The 21429-nt window shown below is 39.7% G+C and overlaps 3 protein-coding genes across 8 annotated transcripts; 1 reads left to right on the forward strand and 2 right to left on the reverse strand.

Annotated features, from left to right (window-relative positions):
• Window positions 1-692: 692 nt before the first annotated feature.
• Window positions 693-2211, forward strand: LOC121784716 (putative septum site-determining protein minD homolog, chloroplastic). The gene has a single exon (XM_042182928.1). The coding sequence runs from the start codon at window positions 1043-1045 to the stop codon at window positions 1991-1993; it is 951 nt and encodes a 316-aa protein (XP_042038862.1). The 5' UTR covers window positions 693-1042; the 3' UTR covers window positions 1994-2211.
• Window positions 2212-4874: 2663 nt separating this feature from the next.
• LOC121783553 (UDP-N-acetylmuramate--L-alanine ligase-like) lies at window positions 4875-9560 on the reverse strand. Of its 6 annotated transcripts, XM_042181659.1 has the most exons (15): window positions 9192-9559; window positions 8882-9090; window positions 8698-8768; window positions 7991-8079; window positions 7736-7786; window positions 7318-7413; window positions 7190-7228; window positions 7016-7032; window positions 6834-6927; window positions 6475-6549; window positions 5962-6212; window positions 5815-5884; window positions 5645-5740; window positions 5174-5252; window positions 4875-5100 (listed from the first exon to the last, which is right to left on the reverse strand). In XM_042181659.1, exons 1-15 carry the CDS (start codon window positions 9489-9491, stop codon window positions 5018-5020), a joined length of 1620 nt encoding a protein of 539 aa, XP_042037593.1. In that variant the 5' UTR covers window positions 9492-9559; the 3' UTR covers window positions 4875-5017. The 6 variants fall into 6 exon arrangements, 4 of the variants coding, with proteins under 4 accessions (XP_042037593.1, XP_042037592.1, XP_042037594.1 ...); XM_042181658.1 differs by having other exon boundaries at window positions 6834-7032; window positions 7152-7228; window positions 9192-9558; XR_006046592.1 differs by having other exon boundaries at window positions 5034-5100; window positions 5174-5238; window positions 6834-7032; window positions 7152-7228.
• Window positions 9561-17137: 7577 nt separating this feature from the next.
• On the reverse strand, window positions 17138-19724 carry LOC121783762 (beta-carotene hydroxylase 2, chloroplastic-like). The gene is made up of 7 exons (XM_042181940.1): window positions 19223-19724; window positions 18831-18890; window positions 18640-18711; window positions 18163-18297; window positions 17691-17816; window positions 17524-17580; window positions 17138-17428 (listed from the first exon to the last, which is right to left on the reverse strand). Exons 1-7 carry the CDS (start codon window positions 19607-19609, stop codon window positions 17354-17356), a joined length of 912 nt encoding a protein of 303 aa, XP_042037874.1. The 5' UTR covers window positions 19610-19724; the 3' UTR covers window positions 17138-17353.
• Between the last annotated feature and the right edge of the window lie 1705 nt (window positions 19725-21429).

Below are 21429 nucleotides of genomic sequence, written 5' to 3' on the forward strand. Positions count from 1 at the left end.
GTTATGACAACTCGTTTCCGGCAGCCGTTAGATCTGTTTTGTTAGTCAAGTTTTAATCCTAGCCGTAGGATTGAGGGTGCATCGGAACCGAGCGTGGAGTGTGCGACACGTGATCAAGAAGTTTGAGTTCAAAATTCTGTTATGCAACGGCTATTAGAGAAGAGCAGTTTGAGTTCACTTGCACGGCAGTTTCAACTGCATAGTTGATTCCTATAAGAGCAGTTGCAGCTCCATATCAGAGATTCGAGAAGAACCGAGAGAGAAAACTCAGCTGAGAGATCATAGCAACAATCAATAGCTAGAGTGAGAGATACACACTATCTTTGTGAGGAACTAGCTTGTATAGTCTTCGGTGTGATATGAGTTCATATGCGAAGAGGGAGTAGCTTGTTCTTGAGTGTGTGATCTTGTTGTATGATTGTAGTTCTTGATCGTGATTGAAGTAAATCGATTCGTTATTCTCCCGTGGACGTAGGCTTACGCCGAACCACGTATATCCTCGTGTTCTTGTTGTTCCATTTCGTTTTTGCTCCGATCTCGATTTCCAACACGATCATCGCCCATTGTGGATCGGCCAAGGCCGCCGTATCCGCCATATAGGGTAGGGCTTTGATCGGCTCATTCTCTGCAATGGAGGGCTGATCTCAAGGCCTCTCGATCGACCCTTCCATTGCTAATGCTCTAACTAATTAATCCAGTACGAAAATATCCTCATTATTAAAAAAAATAAATAAAAATCTAGCAACAATTTACTAGGCACCAAATTGACTTATTAGCAATTTACGGGGGTCATATTATAATTTTAGGAACATAATTTAGGCACCAAATTAACATATTAGCAATTTATGGGGGTCATATTATAATTTTAGGAACATAATTTACCTAGATTTAGTTATCTCTTGCAGAGCTCACACACCCCCACAGCCCCACTTTAGCTCAATCGTCACTCTCCCACCATTTCAGATTCAGAATACACACTCACACACCCACACATTGCGGCGGCGGCCGTCGGAATATTTTCCGGCGATAGCCAATCGTAACAATGATATCCATCCACACAATCACCAAGCCCTCGACCTTCCAATTCCACCCCAAAAGGCCCTCCAGAAAACCGCCCAAAACCCTAGCTCCGATCCACGCCCTCCTCCAGTACAACCGGAAGCCTCAGCTCGCCGGCGACACTCCGCGAGTGGTGGTCATCACCTCCGGTAAGGGCGGCGTTGGCAAGACGACCACCACCGCCAACATCGGCCTCTCCCTCGCCCGCCTCGGCTTCTCCGCCGTCGCCATCGACGCAGACGTCGGCCTCCGAAACCTCGACCTCCTCCTCGGCCTCGAGAATCGTGTCAACTACACGGTGGTGGAGGTCCTCAACGGCGACTGCCGCCTCGATCAAGCCCTAGTCCGTGACAAGCGGTGGTCCAATTTCGAGCTCCTCTGCATCTCCAAGCCCCGCTCCAAACTCCCCCTAGGGTTTGGCGGAAAAGCCCTAATTTGGCTTGTAGACGCCCTCAAAAACCGGGAAGAAGGCCCGCCCGATTTCATCCTCATCGATTGCCCCGCCGGGATCGACGCAGGGTTCATCACCGCCATCACGCCGGCCAATGAGGCAGTGCTGGTAACAACGCCCGACATCACGAGCCTCCGCGACGCGGATAGGGTGACGGGGCTGCTGGAGTGCGACGGGATTAGGGATATTAAGATGATTGTGAACAGGGTGAGGACGGATATGATCAAAGGGGAGGATATGATGTCGGTTTTAGACGTGCAGGAAATGCTTGGGCTGCCGTTGCTGGGGGTGATCCCGGAGGATACAGAGGTGATCAGGAGCACGAACCGAGGATATCCGTTGGTTTTGAACAAGCCGCCTGCGTTAGCCGGATTGGCCTTCGAGCAGGCGGCTTGGAGGCTGGTGGAGCAGGACAGTATGAAGGCTGTGATGGTGGAGGAGGAGCCCAAGAAGAGAGGTTTCTTCTCTTTCTTCGGAGGCTAAACCGAAATCAGTGATTGCAGAATGTGTACAGTGTAGGTTTGCCTCGTTTTCGTTGTTTGTGAGTTTTGGTTAGGATTTATCTTGATTAGAGTGATCAATTGGGTGTATCTTGATCAAAAGGTGAGAGAGATCGCTTTGGATTTTGATTTCTGTATACATGTGCTTCATTCTTTCGCTCTCACATTTATTTCAAGACATCATTTTTGTTGAGTTGAGAACTTGGTTTTGTGTTCTGCTATATGGTTTCCTGTTTGGTACTCCCTCCGTTCCATATTAATAAAGACATTTTTCTATTTTAGGAAGTTCCAAGTTAATTGAGTTATTTCTATTTTTGGGAAAAAACAATTCTCTCTCTTACTGTATTCTCTCTTCATCTCTCTTACTTTATTCTCTCTTACTTTTTTACCATCCATTTAAAACACTATTCTTAAACTCCGTGCCGAAAAGAAATGCCTTTATAAACAAGGAACGGAGGGAGTATGTTATGTTTGATTCTTGCTTTTCACTTTCAAACTAATGCCTTGATGGTTGGTGGGCAATCTTAGTCAAGTTGTGTGACCATCTAGATCAAATCCATACTAGTATTATTTTCATCCATTAGCCAAATTAGAGTTTCCATCTTAATTGGATAATGGTTTTGTAGTAACATAGCATCACGAGGCCGTCTCTTAACCGTCTCTTAACCGTCTCTTAACCGTCTCAACGCTGTCTCTTATCCGTCTCTTAACTGTCTCATCTCTTCACTATTCATGGGCTCCATTGAACTTTTCATCTCATCTCTTAACTAAGAGACAACACCTGCAACCCTTCATCTCTTTACCATTTCATCCCTTAACTATTCATTCAATTTCATTTTTATTTTTATTTCCAACAAATTCAATTAATAAAAACACACTTCATTAAATAAAATAAAATAAAATTACAACTTAAAATTCTAAAAAAAATAAAAAACCACATTAAAAAAATCCTAAAAAAAATAAAATTATATAATTTAAAATCTTCCGCTCGCTCTCTCTAAATTGAAAATCTCAAAACTCAAAGAAGCAGAAGAAAGAGTTGTCTAATGGCGATCATGTGTGTTTATTGGTTGCCAAATTTTGCCCAAATGTGCTCCATTAGATCCTCCTAGAGTTGGGCGTGGGCGGTAGAATCACGTGTCCTTGCCCAAACAGACAATCGATCTTGCATAGACGGATGCACTCCACTGCGAGGCGGACTACTTGCGGTAGAGCTTCCCAGGGTTTCAGGGTCGAACCAATTTCCCGCCTCAGGTCCTTCGTCGGCGACAATCATGTTGTGCAAGATTATGCACGTACACATGATGTCGACCATATTCTCCATAAACCACGTACAAACCGAGGCTTTGATAATGTTGAAGCGAGCTTGGAGAACCCCGAACGCTCTCTCCAGATCCTTGCGAGCAACCTCTTGCTTCTGCGCAAAAAGAACCTGCTTTTCGTTCATCGGCCTGTTGAACGTCTTCACGAAGGTTGACCACTTCGGATAGATGTCACCGGCAAGATAGTACCCTATTTTATACTGCCGGTTGTTAGCGATGAAGTTGATGGCCGACGCTTTACCATTCAAAACTTCGGTGAAGAGGTTGGATTGGTTGAGCACGTTGACGTCGTTGTTCGATCCGAGGACCCCGAAATACGCATGCCAAATTCATAGCCGGTAGTCAGCAATGACCTCGAGTATAACTGTGGGGTGGGTGCCTTTGTGGCCGCTCGTGTATGACCCCATCCACGCTACAGGGCAATTCTTCCATTGCCAATGCATGCAATCGACGTTGCCAAGCATCCCGGGGAATCCGTGCACTTGTTCGTGAAGTCGGAGCAGAAACTGACAATCTGCAGTGCTAGGCTTCCGGAGAAATTCGTAGGTGAAGGCTGCCAGGACGCCTTTGCAGAAGTTCATCAAACACATTCTCCCAGTGCTTTCCTCAATGTGCAGGTATTCATCGAACAAATCCGTTGTTTATCCAGTAGCAAGCTGACGGATTACTGCAGTACTTTTCTGGAATGTCGTGTGACTGAGACGGTCAACGACGTCGAACCCTTCTTGGAAGAACTCTTCCCGGGCTACCAATATATTTGTGATATGCAAAAATAACCGTTTCCGCATGCGGAAACGGCGACGGAATTAGGTCTCTCCCCATACCGGGTTCTCACAGAAGTAATCGCGTACCAACCTTGCGGCAGCTTCCTCCCGGTTACGATGGATGTAAGTCCAGGATCGCCTTTGCGCCGCGGCTTCCTCCTCCTCCCTACGTTGATCTTCTTCTAGCGATTCTTCCATTATTCGACGCATTTGCTCAAATGGATCCATGAATGGATTAAATTTGGGAGAAGAATAATGTTTTGAGATGAAGAATGTAGAGTGTTTGAGTGAGAATAGAGAGTTTTTTTTGGTGGATTAATTTGTGGGAATGATTTGATATTTATAGAAGTGATTGAGAGTTTTAAAAAAATACAAAAAAAATTGTAAAAAACGACTATAAACGGCTAGTGTAATATTGGGAGTTTTTTTATTTTTCGAATTTTTTCTGAATTTAAAAAAAAAACAAAAAAAATACATTTTCAACGGAAATAAATGACGCCCACTCGCAGGCCGGCGAGTGGGTGTCACGGACGAACCCCAGCTCGCCACGTGGCCAACGCGCGTGGCGAGACAGCTCGCGGACTGCCTCTCCGAGACGAGACAGGGGACGGGATGGGGACGGGCTGGGGACAAGACGGAGCCCGCAACGCTGTCTTGATGCGGTCTCGTCTCTCCGAGACGAGATAGAGACAGCAACGAGAAGCGTTGCGGATGCTCTAAGCCACTTACATTTTAACGGTTAGCACAAAGCTATAGAGAACAACAAATATAATGGCAGTTGGAGGAAAATCTCAAACATGTACTCACATTTTATAGCAGCTAGAGTATTCATCTTATAGTGTGACTTGCAAAGGCAATCAACAAAACCTGTGGGTAAATTCGAATATCAGCAACAGTAAGTCATAGAAGGGCATCTTCATTCTACAGAAATTGCAGGCTTGACTCCTGATTGAACTTTTGTTCCAATTCTCGGAGCACCTTCCGTCCAACCAGAGTTATATCACCTGTTAAAGCACACGAACATTATGGAGCCTTATATTCTTCATAGAGTTTAGTCACGTAAAATAGCCTACTCACCCGCTCCTAGTGTCAAGATCACAAGCTGACGCTGACGGTTCTCAGATACCATATTCACCAGCTCACTGATCACATTCTCCTAATAGATATATTGATCAGTATGTAATATTACATAGTACTTTTCAACACTTAATGGTCATGATTTTCTCCAGTAATGTAGTTGGAAATTTTCGACATGATTTCAAGAGCCCTTTTATAACCACTTAAACGTGGATAAAGGCGTCACAAATGTTCATCATGCTCAACATATGATTAGACTTGAACTCTAAGCCATGCACTGACTATTAGTACTAGTATTTTTCGCTCAACACTCATTCCCTCAGACTAAAGATGATGCTGTCCTAAATTCCACAATCTTAGGCACTTCCCCGATTGTCAAATTGTGCTTTGTAGATGAAGATTCGTTGCAAGAAATAATGCTTCCAGAACCATAGGCTCATGAATGTGCTAAAAAGAAAAGATTACACATACCAGGCGTGGGATAAAATCGCATGTTGGACTGGCTACAAGCATAGCCAGATCCTCTCCGCTAATATTCCAAACGTTAGTTTCCCTGGCAGAATAGACCTGTTGTGGATCAGATGAGTTGTCAGACCTGTTGATAATGGTAACTGATTTATACAGAACTTGCACTTAATAACCTCAGTAACTATGACTTGATCTGCTTCTCTGAATGCAGAGGCGAACTCACTCATCAATGCTGCCAGACGACTGCAAACAACATTGTTAAGAAAAGCTCTATAACTGAAAATACAATTGGTGACACTCGTGCATCACGAAATAGAGACCTGTAAGTGTGAGGCTGGAAAACTACCAAAATCTCCTCTAAAGGAAAAATCCTTCTTGCTGCTTGAAGAACACAGCGGACCTCAGTGGGATGATGAGCATAGTCGTCAAATATACAACATCCATGAATTTTGCCAATATACTCAAAACGTCTGGAGATGCCTTTAAAGTTATTCAAATGTGACTTCACTTTATCTATTGATTCGTAGATTTGTCTATCGTCACCAAATAAAGCATTTAATGCAGCAATCACCTGTAGACTTGAAAATGTTAAATAAATTTCAGAAAAAAGCGGATTTAGCAAATACCACAACGCCATGAAAATGAGAATAAAACTGACATGGACAGCAACACCTAGCCTCCAGGCAACAATTAGAATCAGTAAGCAGATTAATGTCAAAATATGAATGATCTAGTTAACAGACTTGAAATCCCTAGAAAATGAACAAAAAGAGGCTTATTTAGAAAACAGATAACAAAATTAATGTTACATATTGGTACTTGGAATCTCTTACCGCTAATGAATTAAGTACATTATGGTCTCCAGGTATTTGCAAGCTGATCACAGTGACAGGATGTCCATTGTGACACTGAGAAAGGCCATGACAAACGATATCATTGATGCAACGAAGATGCTTTCAAGATACAACAAGATACAAGATTTTAGTATGTTATTAGGAAAAAGAACGACTGTTACATAACCAGATATGACAAATATGGACTACTAATATGCAGAGAGAAACCCAATACCAGAAGACCTTTTTCATTTAAGCAATGGTTAGAAAATTTTCAGCAGAAAATTACGGATTGGTGCTTAGAACCATTTGCCCTCCCTCTAACAAAGTCTGTTAAGACTCTGCAATTGAAAGCCTACCAGTTGATAGTCACAACCACCATGAGAGTTTGGAGAAACTGATGAAGCCTGCCAGTTATTGTAACTTGACATTCCAAAAGTAGTAATATTGTATCTGTTGGCGCATAGCTGGTCAGATAGACTCTTCACATAATTCGGAGTATCAGATACCTCTATGGGGTGATTCAGCATAGAAAAAGCACCTAGGCTCTGGCCATGCCTGCAAATGTTCATTCTCAGCAGGTTATCACTTTAGTTGTGATTGCTTGAACATGAATGTGAGATCATGACAGCATCAAGAGGAAGAGCTCATATTGATGGATGATCAGAGATGCATACTTATCCCCATATACAATAAGGTGGCCATCAGTTCTTACTCTCTCTAGGAACTTCCTGAAAATTTCTTTGACAGCCTCCTACTTTGGAAAAAATATCATGTAAATTAATAGGGGAAAGTTAAAATGTTGATAACTTGCATTATGTTGTCATAATAACTGCACTAAACCTTATCTTGATATATATCAACATGCTCCCAGTCCAAATTTGTTACTATGGCTACATGAGGTAATAATCCAAGGAAGCAACCATCATATTCATCAGCCTACATCCAAAAGAGCAAAGAACTTTAGTAGCAACAAGATTACCAAGGTGCAGATAAAGTTGTGCAGTTCTCACAGAAATAAGAAACTATCTCTCCTTACAGAAGACTTTTTTATATCTTACAACTAAGATCGAAAATAGAACTACATCCAGCTGGTTTCTCATGCATTTGAACTCAGGAAGATACATTTTGTCCAAAAAGAAAGGACAGAAAAGTAAACAGCATTTTTTGGCATCAAACTGTATATGTGAACTTTTCCTAACTACATCACGTTTTACTAGAAAAACTCCACATGTACTTAATAGGAAATTGCATCTCATACCTCTAGTACGAAGTTGTGAGAATCCCCATAAATAACATTACCTCCAGAAAACTGTGGAATTATCAGATCAAGGCTCAGCCAATAAAAATTAGAGACCCATAAAGTATGCAACAACATATTACTTGTAAGCTATATGAAAAGCTTGTCATCAGCAAATCACAAGTAAATGCAGTAATGAATAGGATTAAGACGGTCTCGGATATAGAGATTATAAAAGATAATCCGTGCTCTACTCATGTAAACCGAATACAGAACCTGCGGCACTTGTGCCCCAATGACAGCTGTCAGATCATCTCCCATGGCCTTTAATACATAAGCGAGCATACTTGCTGTGGTACTCTTGCCTACAAGTGTAACAAATGGTGTTTTATTTGTGTAAGAGAACACCAACTCACACAAGAGAAAGAGGACCATGTAAGTAAGATCCACTCATAACTAAGTCAAGGCAGACAATCAGCATTGATAATCTATATTATCCCTTGTATATTGCATATAAAGAAATTCAGTACAGAGATTCATCAAAACCTTGTCAGTAATTTAATGGGTTTTTCATACTCCTCGTTAATTGAATTAAAACCAAGTATGAAACAGTATTTCATTTCCAGACTTGCTTTTTGTCACTTATTGCTTCTCTACAAGTTTTGTTTTGTTCACTCTCTCACCCTTCAGAAATGAAGAATTGAATTACTGGGCATACTGCATAACAGTGCATACAACCTCAGAAACTAGATGTCGGTGTTTGATTCACAGCCCCTCAAAAACCACATATAATTCTCATCTCACTGAGTTTGGCAACTATGACTTAGTTTTAGGAATCTTGCCCCCATCCGATTTATCTCCTCACAATCGTGAATTCTCTAATACCAATTATCGAGGCTTTCTTAGATGTCATACACTTCAAACATACACGAAAATCCCTGCATTCATATTAACTAAATTGCAGCAAGAACGAAGTTAACTACCGTGGCTCCCACTGACAGCAATCAAGTTGTAATCCTTGGTAATTTTTCCCAACCATGCACCTCGTTTGTACCTAAAACACAAGACAGTTCACTAACCATGCACATCATACAGCAAAAATAGAAAGGAAGCACAAAGTCCAAAAGCAATATGGTAAGTTCTTTTTCCAGATATGAAAAATCTCACACTGGTACTCCACGAGATTGGGCAATCAAAACCTCCACATTTTCAGGTGGAATCGCACTCGACACAACAACTGCCTGAGGAAAACTCGATATCTCGCCATTCCAGTGCAAATTTCTCTCAGAGTGACCCACAAACAGCGACGCGCCTGCTTCCTTTAATGCATCCATGTAGCTACTCCACGCTATATCCGAACCACTAACCATGTAGCCCTAATCAGTAATCAATTGTTTAAAACGTAAGTTTCGCCCCAAATAAAACACACTATGTAACGCACACAAGTAAAATTACAATAATACAAAATGCATATCACTTGTTTAAGCGCAAGCATAGCGAGGGCGGATAATCCACTGCCTCCAACTCCGACGAAGTGAATGCGTCCCTTCTCTCCAAAACCACGCGGTTCGAAATCGACCACCTCACTTATACAGTGGGGAGGATTAGCAGAGGCCGAGATTCCGCGAGGAAATTTCCAAACAGGAAGGTCTAGACGTGACGATGTACCGATCCTTTCCCGCCGCGGAGTGCCGCACCAGAAATATGAATCCAACGGAGATAGAGATTCCAAGGAACGGCGGAGCTCCGGCTGGAAAGTCGACGCCGGTAGCTCCATTTGCCGCGCCAAATTTCCGGTTCTGAAACGCCGACGGAATCACAGCCCCATTGCCGCTAAAGAATTACGGTATTTAATTTGAATATTTATATTTTTTAATTGAAGTTTTTACATTACATATTGAAATTGATTTAATTGAGTATTGAAAATTCGGATGACAGACAATTAATTTGGGCTTTCAACACATGGCCCCAAAATATTATTTCCAAAGCAAACAATATAAAAGACACATTTTTCACAGTAAGTGGAAGAAAGCAAATATGAACCTCATATCATACATATTGGATTGTTTAACTATATTTCAAAAATAAGAATGTTATAGGTGTTGTTTGCTTAACTCAATATGCATATATACGGGTATATAAAAAAAGAAATAGATAAAGATATTTGAAATGACTAAAAAGGATAAAATGTCATAATTATTGGGACGAGGGACTCAATATATTACTCCATGTCACACAATTATTTTTAAATTATAATTATAACTATAATATAGAGATTATAATATGCAATCAAGTTTTTTATAAACATAACTCTTTTTATCATAGGTATAAACACTCAAGTCATTGGCTTAAACAATTAGGAGTATGTTTCTTGCATAAAAAAATAGTACTACTCCATGTCATAAGAAATACATGGCTTATCCTCCCTTAAAAAAATTATGGTTTAAGTTTCGAGTTATTATTAACCGAAAAAAAAACCTAGCCCAAATTGTTACTTAAAAATCAGATCGTTTTGTCAAGAAGACTTACCATAGAAGAAGGCAAGAAATATGTAATTGATAGGTGAATTAATAGGTACAATGATACACAATTACATTGTCTAGAAATAGATTATTCCTTACCTTACATAAATGTAATATGGCCTATATTAAGGCATACCTATTGATGAATCAATACATCGAAAATTACTACAATCTCTCAATATGGTATCACGAGCGGGTAAGGATTCAGAAAATTATCATCATCATCCCTAAACATTTCCCAACCCTTTGGCAAAATCAGCAGCATGTCGAACACGGAGGAATTCAACTCCGGCGACGTCAAAACCCAAGCCACGGAAATATCCACCCAAAATATGATGGTGTTTCCACCGGAACTAGCCGCACAATTCGCGGAGTTCCTAAAACAATCCAGCCTCAAATCAACCGCTGAGCCAACCAAGGAAAACCCACCACCATACCACCCTCATCACCCAGAATCATTGGGTGAGATCACAGTCAAGCCGAAACTAAACAGAGAGAACTATCCTCTCTGGTCAAATCTGATGGATCGAGGAATCGGGGGAAAGGGGTTGTCGTCTCACATAGATGGAGTTACAAACCCCCCTGCCCGAACCGATCCATTCTTTCCGAAATGGCAACAACGCGATCACTGCGTATTCAATTGGATAATCAACAATATAGAGACATACCTGATCAATGAAGTATCGCAATATCAGACGACGTCCGACCTGTGGGAAGGTCTCGCCATTACGTATGGCAGCGGGGGCGACCCACTCCAAATTTATGACCTACACTGACAAACAAACACAGTCAGACAGGAAGGAGCATCGCTCGAAGCCATATGGAATAAGTTCCAAGGGCTATGGATATCGATCGATCGACGAGAATTGAAGCCGATGGACAAGCAGACACTACGCCTCTATCAATTTCTCAACGCATTAGACGATAAATATGATGCAATCAAGAAGGAGATAATTAGGCGCGACCCTTTACCAACGGTGCGCGAAGCTTACGGAATCATTCACCGAGAATCAAACAACGATGCCATACTCGGAGTCGGATCTGGAGGAACCGGGAAAGACGGAATAGGCTCCGGCTTCGCAGCCATCGACCGAGGACGCCCAACTCAGCCACAAACCACCGCCCATCGACCTTGGAACAGGCGCTCCGGCGAGGATAAAAGCCGGTTGACGTGCTCACACTGCGGCGGAAAGAGGCACACCAAAGATGGGTGCTTCCACCTCATCGGATTCCCCGACTGGTGGGACGACATGAAGAAGGCGAGAGCGGTGCGAGCGCTGAACAAGAATGGCAGTGGTCGAGCGGCGGTTGCGGTCGCTGACCGGGCTGCCGGCACCAGAAATCCAGCGGGTAGCGCCGACACAACAGGCCGAGAGACAGCGGAAGGAGGACCGATCCACGGCGGCGACGAAATGGGGAAGGCAGCGGCGGCTAGGTTTTTTGATGGAGGTAGTGAATTTCAAACCTTAATCCACAATTTTCATGAAATCACAAAACAGCCCCATCCTCCCTATAAATTGCGAAACCAGCCACCAAGTCCCCAGTATTTTCAGTTTGACCCCCGGGATAAATACTCTCCAAAAATACACCCACACACTTCCGGGAAATATCTAAATACATCCACTAGTTTCTGTGTTTTTGCAAATACACCCCCACTTGGCCAGAATTTGAAATTAGCCCCAACATCCCTTGCCATAATAAATTCCAAGCCCTTGCACACTCATCGATATCTGGAAAACAACCTAAAGAACAAAAATGGTTATTTGACTGTGGTGCTACTGATACTATGTCTTATGAACTTACTGATTTTACTAATATTTCTGCTCCACATAAGAAGTATGTTCAGACAGCAAATGAGAGTGTAATTCCAGTCAAGGGAGCAGGCACAATCAGGATCACTCCATCGTTGCAGATCTCAAATTGTCTCTATGTGCCATTATTAGCACACAAATTACTCTCAGTTAGTCATGTCACTAGAGAATTAAAGTGCAAACTTCTAATGGAGCCCAATTTGTGTGTCTTACAGGATATCAAGACGGGGATGACAGTTGGGCGTGGCACTGAACAGCAAGGACTGTATTATGTGGACAAGATGGCTCAACCCGGTGCTGCGATGCTGACTCACGGACCAACAGAATCACAGGGTTGGCTTTGGCATCGCCGGTTAGGACATCCCTCCATAGGATACATGCGTATGCTTTTTCCCGATTTTGCCAGCACTCAGTTTTCTTTCAATTGTGATACTTGTTTTTTTGCTAAGAGCCATAGACACTCATACAAGCTCAATAACTCTCGTTTGGATACTACCTTTTCTTTGATTCACTCTGATGTTTGGGGCCCAGCACCCGTTTTGGGCAGCCTCGGATTTAAGTATTTTTTGTTATTTATCGATGACTGCACTCGTCTAACTTGGGTATATTTTTTGAAATCCAAATCCGATGTTTTTAAGAAATTTACCTTGTTCTACAATATGGTGCACACTCAGTATAACAAGAAAATCAAAATCCTTAGGTCCGATAACGGGGGGGAATTCGTTAACTCAAAATGCAACAGTTTTTTCTGAGAAAGGGTTAGTTCATCAAACTATGTGTCCACATACTCCTGAGCAAAATGGGGTCGCAGAGCGAAAAAACAGGAAAATACTTGAAATGACTAGGGCCCTTCTAATTGACTCACATGTCCCTAAAACCTTTTGGCCTGAAGCAGTAGCCACCTCAGTTTACCTACTAAATCGATTGCCTACCCATATCCTAAACTTCAAAACTCCTTTCGATATTTTCTCCACACAAAATCAGATACCACCACCGCTTACCCTCAAACCCAAAATCTTCGGATGCTCTGTCTTTGTCCACATCCCAAAACACGACAGGACAAAATTCTCTCCATGTTCCGTTAAGTGTGTCTTCGTAGGTTATGGGAAGGATCAGAAGTGGTATCGGTGCTATGATCCCAAAACCAAACGCCTCTACATCACCATGAACTGTGATTTTGTGGAAAATGAGTACTTCTACGACCAACCTAGCGGCCAGGGGGAGGAAAAGGGTTCTGAACCCGTCAGTGATCCGCTAAGTTGGTCCCCACACTCAGATTGCCACCCACTTCCTCCAGATCCTCCAACCTCAATGCCACTGCCAAGCCCCGTGACAGAAGATGGTCCAACAGACGATGCGAGCTGCGGTACTACCGGGCCGTCTTCAGTCCACATTCAACCTTGCCAAAGCAGTGAACTAGTTCCGCTGTCAGACTCGTCTACGAATCCTGAGGTTAGTAATCCTGAGATTGATTCTACCCCTCCACTTAACACTAACCATGGGAGACAGGAAAATGAGACAAATGAAGAGCCTGAAGTGAGTGGCAGAATGTTCGAACTACCACCAAGAAGCACGAGGGGAGTACCACCCAAAAGATACTCACCCGACTGGAAGGGACGCAAAACAAGGTATTCTATGGCAAACCTCTCGGTCGGACACCTAACCGAGATGGCTCGAGCTTTTGAAGTAGCCCTGTATGAAGAGGATCTCCCACGATCGGTTGAAGAGGCAATGAAACATCAGCACTGGCGAGAGGCAATGAAGAAGGAGATGGACGCACTCCTCAGAAACAATACTTGGGAAAAATGCAGTCTACCAGAAGGAAAGAAACCAGTAGGATGTCGATGGGTGTTCACCATCAAACGGCGGGCATACGGATCCATCGAGAGGTACAAGGCACGGCTGGTAGCAAAAGGGTACACTCAAACCTATGGGATCGACTATGGGGAAACATTCTCCCCTGTGGCAAAGATGAATACAGTCAGAACGTTGCTTTCAGTGGCAGCCTGCAAGGATTGGAAGCTACACCAGTTTGATGTGACGAATGCCTTTCTGCATGGAGAATTGAAGAAAGATGAGGAAGTATACATGGAAGCCCCACCAGGATACTCGAGTGAATTTGGAGAAGGACAGGTATGCAGACTAAAGAAGACCCTCTACGGATTGAAACAGTCACCCAGAGTATGGTTTGGGAGATTCTCACAAGCCATGAACAAGTACGGATACTCCCAAAGCCAATCAGACCACACCTTGTTCATTAAAAAAAGGGGTGACCGAGTGGCCTGTCTAATCATCTATGTAGATGATATGATCATAACCGGAGATGACGAAGAAGAAATAGAGGACTTGAAGAAACACTTATTTCAGGAATTTGAGATGAAAGATCTGGGGGCTCTCAAACATTTCTTGGGGATTGAGGTGCTTCGATCCAAAGAAGGGATATTCCTGCGACAGAAGAAATATGTGTTGGATCTCCTCGCAGAAACCGGGCTTCTTGACTGCAAACCGGCAGATATACCACTTATGGTGAACCACGGCTTGAAATTTGAAGATGGAGCGAAGCTCGCCAATCGAGAAGAGTATCAGCGTCTGGTCGGTAAGCTAATATATCTCGCCCATACGAGGCCTGACATATCCTATGCAGTGGGAGTCATAAGCCAGTTCATGCACAAACCTCAGGAGAATCACATGGATGCAGCGCTAAGGGTGGTGCGTTACTTGAAAGGGACTGCGTGTTACGGAGTATTGCTAAGAAAGAATACTGATCTTGAAGTGGATGGATACACCGACGCTGATTGGGCAAGCAACCCGATAGACCGAAAGTCTACTGGAGGATACTTTACCTTCGTTGGAGGGAATTTGGTCACTTGGAAGAGCAAGAAATAGAAGGTAGTAGCATTGTCAAGTGCCGAAGCTGAATTCCGAGGGATCAAGAGTGGTCTAACAGAGATTATGTGGCTAAGACGGCTACTCACCGAGATCGGCCTTCCTCCTAAGAGATGAAGTCAATTATTCTGCGACAACAAGGCCGCTATCAGCATTTCTGAGAATCCAGTTCAGCACGACAGGACGAAACACGTGGAAGTGGATCGTCACTTTATCAAAGAAAAGATCGAAGGAGGGATTATTGAGTTTCCTTTCGTCAGATCGGAAGACCAACTCGCAGACATTCTTACCAAGGCGGTAAATCCGAAAGTGTTCAATGAAGTCTTAAGCAAGTTAAGCATCGGAGATGCCGTTGCTCAACTTGAGGGGGAATGTCAAGAAGACTTACCATAGAAGAAGAAGGCAAGAAATATGTAATTGATAGGTGATTGATATCAATTAATAGGTACAATGATACACAATTACATTGTCTAGAAATATATTATTCCTTACCTTACATAAATGTAATATGACCTATATTAAGGCATACCTATTGATGAATCAATACATCGAAAATTACTACAATCTCTCAATATGTTTGTGCTCTAACAAGAAAGAGAATGATTTAATTTTCATGTCCCATTTCATTTGTTAGCCAAGTTTGAACGCAAGATTAAAAGAATACGTCAAGAAAGCAATTTCTCGACCATGAACGCCAACAATCTCTCTTTATTTTGCTTGTTTGTGACAATTTTATGGATTATTTTAAATATTCATTGACCAAGACTGCGATAATTTGTTGGAATAATTAATTAAAGTATTTATTGACCAAGGAACGAGACTTCCTACCATCAATCTTTATTTTGCTGACGTTTATGATAATTAAAATCTCAATCTTCATATTGGACATTATGCAATCGCTTTTACGTCCTTAAATCTTATCAACAATGCATCCACCCAAACACAATAATGCCAAGAATGTATTGAAAGTGTTTCAAATTTCTTGCTAAGTTGTTTTCCTAAAATACTACTAGTATAACTTCAAATATTTTAAGATAAATTCTCCTTCTCAAAATACTGGAGATGAGTTTCGTTTTCAATAGATATTTTAAAAGGTTATTTCTTTAACTAATTAAAAGTATTCATAATGATTTCTCATTCATCTATATGGACTTTGGTGACTCGATCTTCTGACTCATTGATTAGAGGAGATGCAATTACTATTTTAGGAGGGCAAAAGGGGACATTTGCCCCTGTTTATTTCTCTTTAGGCTACGCAAAAACACCATGACCAACCTCAATCTACATGTATTTTGAAGAAAATATCATATAACATCGTTTTGGGACTTTTTATTATATTAATATTGTAAATTATATTAGTATTATGTTTTTCTAAAATAAAAAGGGACATACTCCAATTCTTCTTTCATGTATTCATTCACTTCCAAGTTGCAAACTATTTCGACCAATGAATTCGCCCCAAATATTATATTATGGGGTCTATCAATGAAGTTGAGTATTTAAGCAAACAAGCTGTTGTGTTTCATTCATAATGTTTTTAAAGATTTTTTCCCAAATCAACACAAATATCTTCCAAAAACTCAAGAATCCCACCTTTCCCTTTACAAAACTTTATAAGACATCCTTCGCTTCTTATCCCAAACAACAATAGTCGTAAAGTGGATGATCCACTCCATTTTCTTTTCACTAAAATATGGATATCATACTTTATGTTGATGTGTGGAATCGATAGACAATAATTTAACACGTAGAGCCTAAGGTGGCACATATAAATCATTGTTAGGCCAATTATATGAGGAGTTTCCACATTTGCTTTAGTTCTAGTGTCGACAAGCATGCATGATATTGGGAGGTTGAACACTATTTACATTGCAAAATTTGATGGGATTGACCTTTGCCAAAAAAAATATTCAAAGAATCCATCTATGATGCTGACCATTAGGTTGATTTTTATTATTTATCAAAACATCAAAAAAGTCAGTCGAATGTCACCTAAAGACATTATTATTGCAAATGGTATTGATATTTTTACTTTTATCTTAAAAATGTTTCGTCAATAAGTTTTTGGACCAAATTGCCTCTGAAGCTTGGAGAAGACGCTGAAATACTGCAGTTTTGATACGAAAATTTTTGGACGGCACATTTTTAAGTTAAGATTGAAACGTCGAATATTTTAAAACATATATACATCGTAAAAAATGTAATGGGACAAAATTGAATTTTTATTCTTCCAATAAAAAAATGTAAGCCGAGAAACAAAAACTGTTTTAAACTTGTACAATGAAAATTGACATGTAACTAGGCATATATATCACTGGATTAATTCAAATATTTTAGTTTCTTTTATGCCTATACATGAGACAAGTGTTCATTTTAGAAACCATGTCTCTATTTATTTTACCTTGCCATTTCCATCATCACTACTTGTTGGACAATTTAATTCTTCTGCCAATTTCCTTATCCAACTCCCCTAGACCTCCAACTTTCTCAAGTTCCTGCAAAATATAAATCAATAATTCAGTTCAAAAATCGAAAAAGTTTATTTTTTACATTTAAAACCACCAAAAAAAGGTTGAGGTTATAGGACAACCTCTGGTCCTAAGAACAATCCAAATGGGACTCCGTCGAACTTGTCCGAGTGGTGTATCTAAAAATAGATATTAAAATGAAATAAATTAATAGGTAGAGAAATTAATACTAATATAGTAGCTGCAACTGAGTATTTAAATGATTTTAATTAGCACATATATAAAATACCTGATGAGCTGCAGCAATTGTTCTTAAATAGGGTACATCGGCAATGGGCCCCACGGGGAATCTCTTGTGGACGAGTCCATCGTGGACGAACATGTAGGCCATCCCAAAAATCGTAATGCCGACGCCCTGCACCCAATCAAACGCCGTCTCATTTATTCGCTTATACTATAGAAGTATTATTTTCACGTTAGCTAAGTATATGAAAAAATAGCACATGACTAAGCATTTTATTTTAAAGGTCGAGATGACTATCAAAATTAACATAATCAGATAATAATTGGAGGCGGCCGCGTTGAGCTTGACTTCTATATTTGTTGGAGACTCGGTTATCTTCTTTGAATCAAGAAAAAGTGTATTATATTATACTAACAGTAATATAATATAATACAGTTTTCAAGATAGTTGGAATATACTAATAAATTAAAACATAGTACATGCAATGGAGAGATTTAAAGCGAGGAAAAAGACTCACGGCGCCGAAACAGAGGCCGGGAATGAGACCCTTATTGATGAAACCATAATACATAAGGGAAATGGCGGGAACTGCATTTATTATGGCGAAAACATCATTAAGCTCGAACGGGCCTTCTCTAGGCCTGTGGTGTGACTGCAATAGCAAAACAAAACATATTAACATACCAATATACTCTATTTGATTCAATAAAATTTGTAACTCTCCATGTTCTCGAAAAATAAACTTAATCAAGAATTATAGTACTAGTTTTAATAAAATTGATTAGTATACTATGCCATTTTACTTAATATTAATAATTAAAAGATTGTATATTATGAATGAAAAAAGTATTGGATGATAGATATAGAAAAAGAAATTGATATATAAATACACTAGAGTCTGAAAATGAGCAAATTTAATGGACGTACCAACATATTTATAAGAATAATTTTTAGGAGACGAAAGGAGTATATAATTTATCATCATTAAACCAACCTCGTGCATGTGCCACAACGAATCATGCCAAAGAGCCCGGTGCGCCCATCTTGCCCACATTTCCATTCCCACCTGAAATTAATTACACCAACATCAATTAAGAAAGTCTCAACTCGTTATAATATTTCGAAATAAATGTGAAATCATTATTTTCTTTCTAAATTAAATGTATGAAAAATAGGAATACTTACAACTGCGCCAACAACGAGTGCTAACGTACCAAACATTTCTACGTAAGGTACCTCTCCACCCTGCACCATATATAATGCCACAATCAAACATCAAACACATCCCTTAATTGCTATCATCTGAGTTGGAAAACACAGCCTTTTTCTCATTAATCGAGATTAAGTTTTGGAGAATCTTTATTAGGCGAAAAAATATTCTCACTCAGATTAAATAAAGACGCAAACTCCATTCTAATCGAATTATAATTAATTAATAAAGCATGATTAAGGATGATCGGTGCGCCTAACTGAGATATATTAATTGATTTATTGCGAAGTAAATACTATTTAATTAAACTTTCACTGAGAATTTCAAGTTTTACTATTAAGTAAAACAGGGGTAGAAAAAAATTTACCTCCATTTGCCAAGAGAATCTCGAGTAAACGGCAGCGGCGGCCATGGAAGTGATCCCTAAGCTCGACATAAGCGCCGCGATCAAATAAGTAGACCGCTCCGATTCCTTCCTCGACAACTTCTCCGCCAATCGCGCTGCCGAGGCGATGCGTTCCTCCTCCGCCTCTCCTCCGCTTTGATTCTCCGCCGCATCTCGGATCTCCAATTCCGTCAATTTCTCATTCTTCAGCAGGAAGCATACCGTCAAATTAGGTTTCTTCCTGGAAACAGAGGGGGGAAGCAGTGAAGGTGGTGCGGCTAGTGAGGTCGATTTTGGAGCTAGAAATGATGAGTGTTTGAATTGGAAGAGTGCTAAAGAGGAGACGGGGGCGGAGGTTCCGGCCGACATGGACCACGATTTCTGTATCGCCGGCGAATTTCGACGGCGGTTGCAGCTTTTATTTATTTTTTATTTTCAGAGAGTTTTGTTTAAACTTTATACTCCATGTGAGTATTGTGGACTTAAGTTTTCTGGTTTATATAGTGACCAGGGCGGTATGCGCTGGAAATAAATTTCTATTTTAATCAAAACAATATTCTATATTATAAGATCATTTTTTTGGAAAAAAAACAGGAAACGATTATTGTGAATATAAAATAATAAGAGTGGCTAAATAAGAACGAAAAAATGGATCAAGATATTACAAAACGTTTACTTGTATTCTAAAATATATACAAGTATTATAGAGATAATATTAAAAGTATAGAGAATTAGAAAGTAGAATTCGACAATTTGAAATATCTAAAATACTTGTAACATAAATGAATGTACATGCTTCCAAAAAATATAGTTGGAGTGGAGAAAATTACATGCTGCATTGGAGGTTGGTGGTGAAGTGAAAAAGTGATTATGATGACAAACGTGATTGCGCTGGCTCATAAATTAGCGCCTGTTTGGATTAGCTTGAAATGATTCAATATGCACAAAGACACAAATAAGAATAATGGGATATCTAAAAATAGAATTTGTATAGTTAGACACAATGAAAGGGTCATTGCGTCGGAAATCAGTGTGGTGCAGTGGCCGTCACTAACAATAGACGGTGGATGAAAACGAACGTGAACTCAAATCTGAAACTATTGTGGTAGAGTTGTCGTCGGACAGACGACAACTTTAAAAGTCAAATTTAATAAAAAAAAATTATACTCCTTCATATTTGATTGAATATATTCCATATGCTAAAACTGACACATAATATCATCTAAGAATGTAGTTGTCTTTATTTACTATGATCGATTATATAAATTATTAATAATTTTTAATGAAATACAAATAAAATAAACTCAAACAATATAAATGATAAAAAAATCTTAAGATATCTCAAAATTTCATTTCATCTAAGAAAGAGTTATTACATTTTTTAAATCTATCTAGACTAATTCTAAAAAGTAAATCCCTATAAATTAATAAAATTTATAACAGGACAATGAAAGCGTTATCGACACAAATGTTCATCTTAAAACTCTCTTCAGACAATTTTCCTAGGATTACTATTAATAATAATAACATTATTATTATTATTATTATTATTATTATACAATAGGGGAAAAATAATTTCAATTAAACATCAAGGTTTTGTATTGAACAATCATCAACATCCATATCAGTTTAGTTGAATAATTTGATTGTCACTTGTTTTATAAAGTCTTTAGATATTAAAACGATCTTGGAGGTAAAAAAAAAACAGATAAATGATAACCTTTTATAATACATTTTAAATACATGTGAAATTGGATTTTGTTCCGATTGTTGATATTCGAAATTTATATCTACTCAATCTTATTTAAGGTTAAAAATTTGAATTCATGTCAAAATTAATATTTTGTGCACACAGAGACAGATTCCACCAAATCAACTGTCACATGTAATGACGTAAATGACATATTGTTGAAAAAAGGTGGGCCCTCCGTTGAGCAATATGCATCTAAGAATCAATAAATCTATGTAACCAATTTTTGTACAACCAAAAACTAATTTTTTTGAGAAAAAAACGGTCTATTTATACATTTAATTTAAATATATGGGTGCATATATAGTACATGGAATGTGCATAAAACTGCATATATTACATGGAATGTGCATAAAACTGTGGTCATGTATTAATGATTTTGTATAAATTTTTTACTTTTTTTAGAACCATGTAATTAATGCATACTTTAATTCAAATT

Source organism: Salvia splendens, chromosome 21 (assembly GCF_004379255.2).
Source record: "Salvia splendens isolate huo1 chromosome 21, SspV2, whole genome shotgun sequence".
In the NCBI taxonomy this organism is placed as follows: Eukaryota; Viridiplantae; Streptophyta; class Magnoliopsida; order Lamiales; family Lamiaceae; genus Salvia; species Salvia splendens.

Bases quoted from the DNA above. Each gene is read 5' to 3' on its own strand.
- LOC121784716 (XM_042182928.1), top strand. From the start codon at position 1,043: ATGATATCCATCCACACAATCACCAAGCCCTCGACCTTCCAATTCCAC.
- LOC121783553 (XM_042181658.1), bottom strand. From the start codon at position 9,491: ATGGAGCTACCGGCGTCGACTTTCCAGCCGGAGCTCCGCCGTTCCTTG. The intron at 6,213-6,474 runs GTAAGAGATTCC...TCAAGTCTACAG, and splicing joins ATGTACTTAATTCATTAGCG to GTGATTGCTGCATTAAATGC. The intron at 5,253-5,644 runs GTATGTGTAATC...TATATCTATTAG, and splicing joins GCGATTTTATCCCACGCCTG to GAGAATGTGATCAGTGAGCT.
- LOC121783762 (XM_042181940.1), bottom strand. From the start codon at position 19,609: ATGTCGGCCGGAACCTCCGCCCCCGTCTCCTCTTTAGCACTCTTCCAA. The intron at 17,581-17,690 runs GTATTTTATATA...ATCTATTTTTAG, and splicing joins CAATTGCTGCAGCTCATCAG to ATACACCACTCGGACAAGTT. The intron at 17,429-17,523 runs GTTGTCCTATAA...TATATTTTGCAG, and splicing joins GATTGTTCTTAGGACCAGAG to GAACTTGAGAAAGTTGGAGG.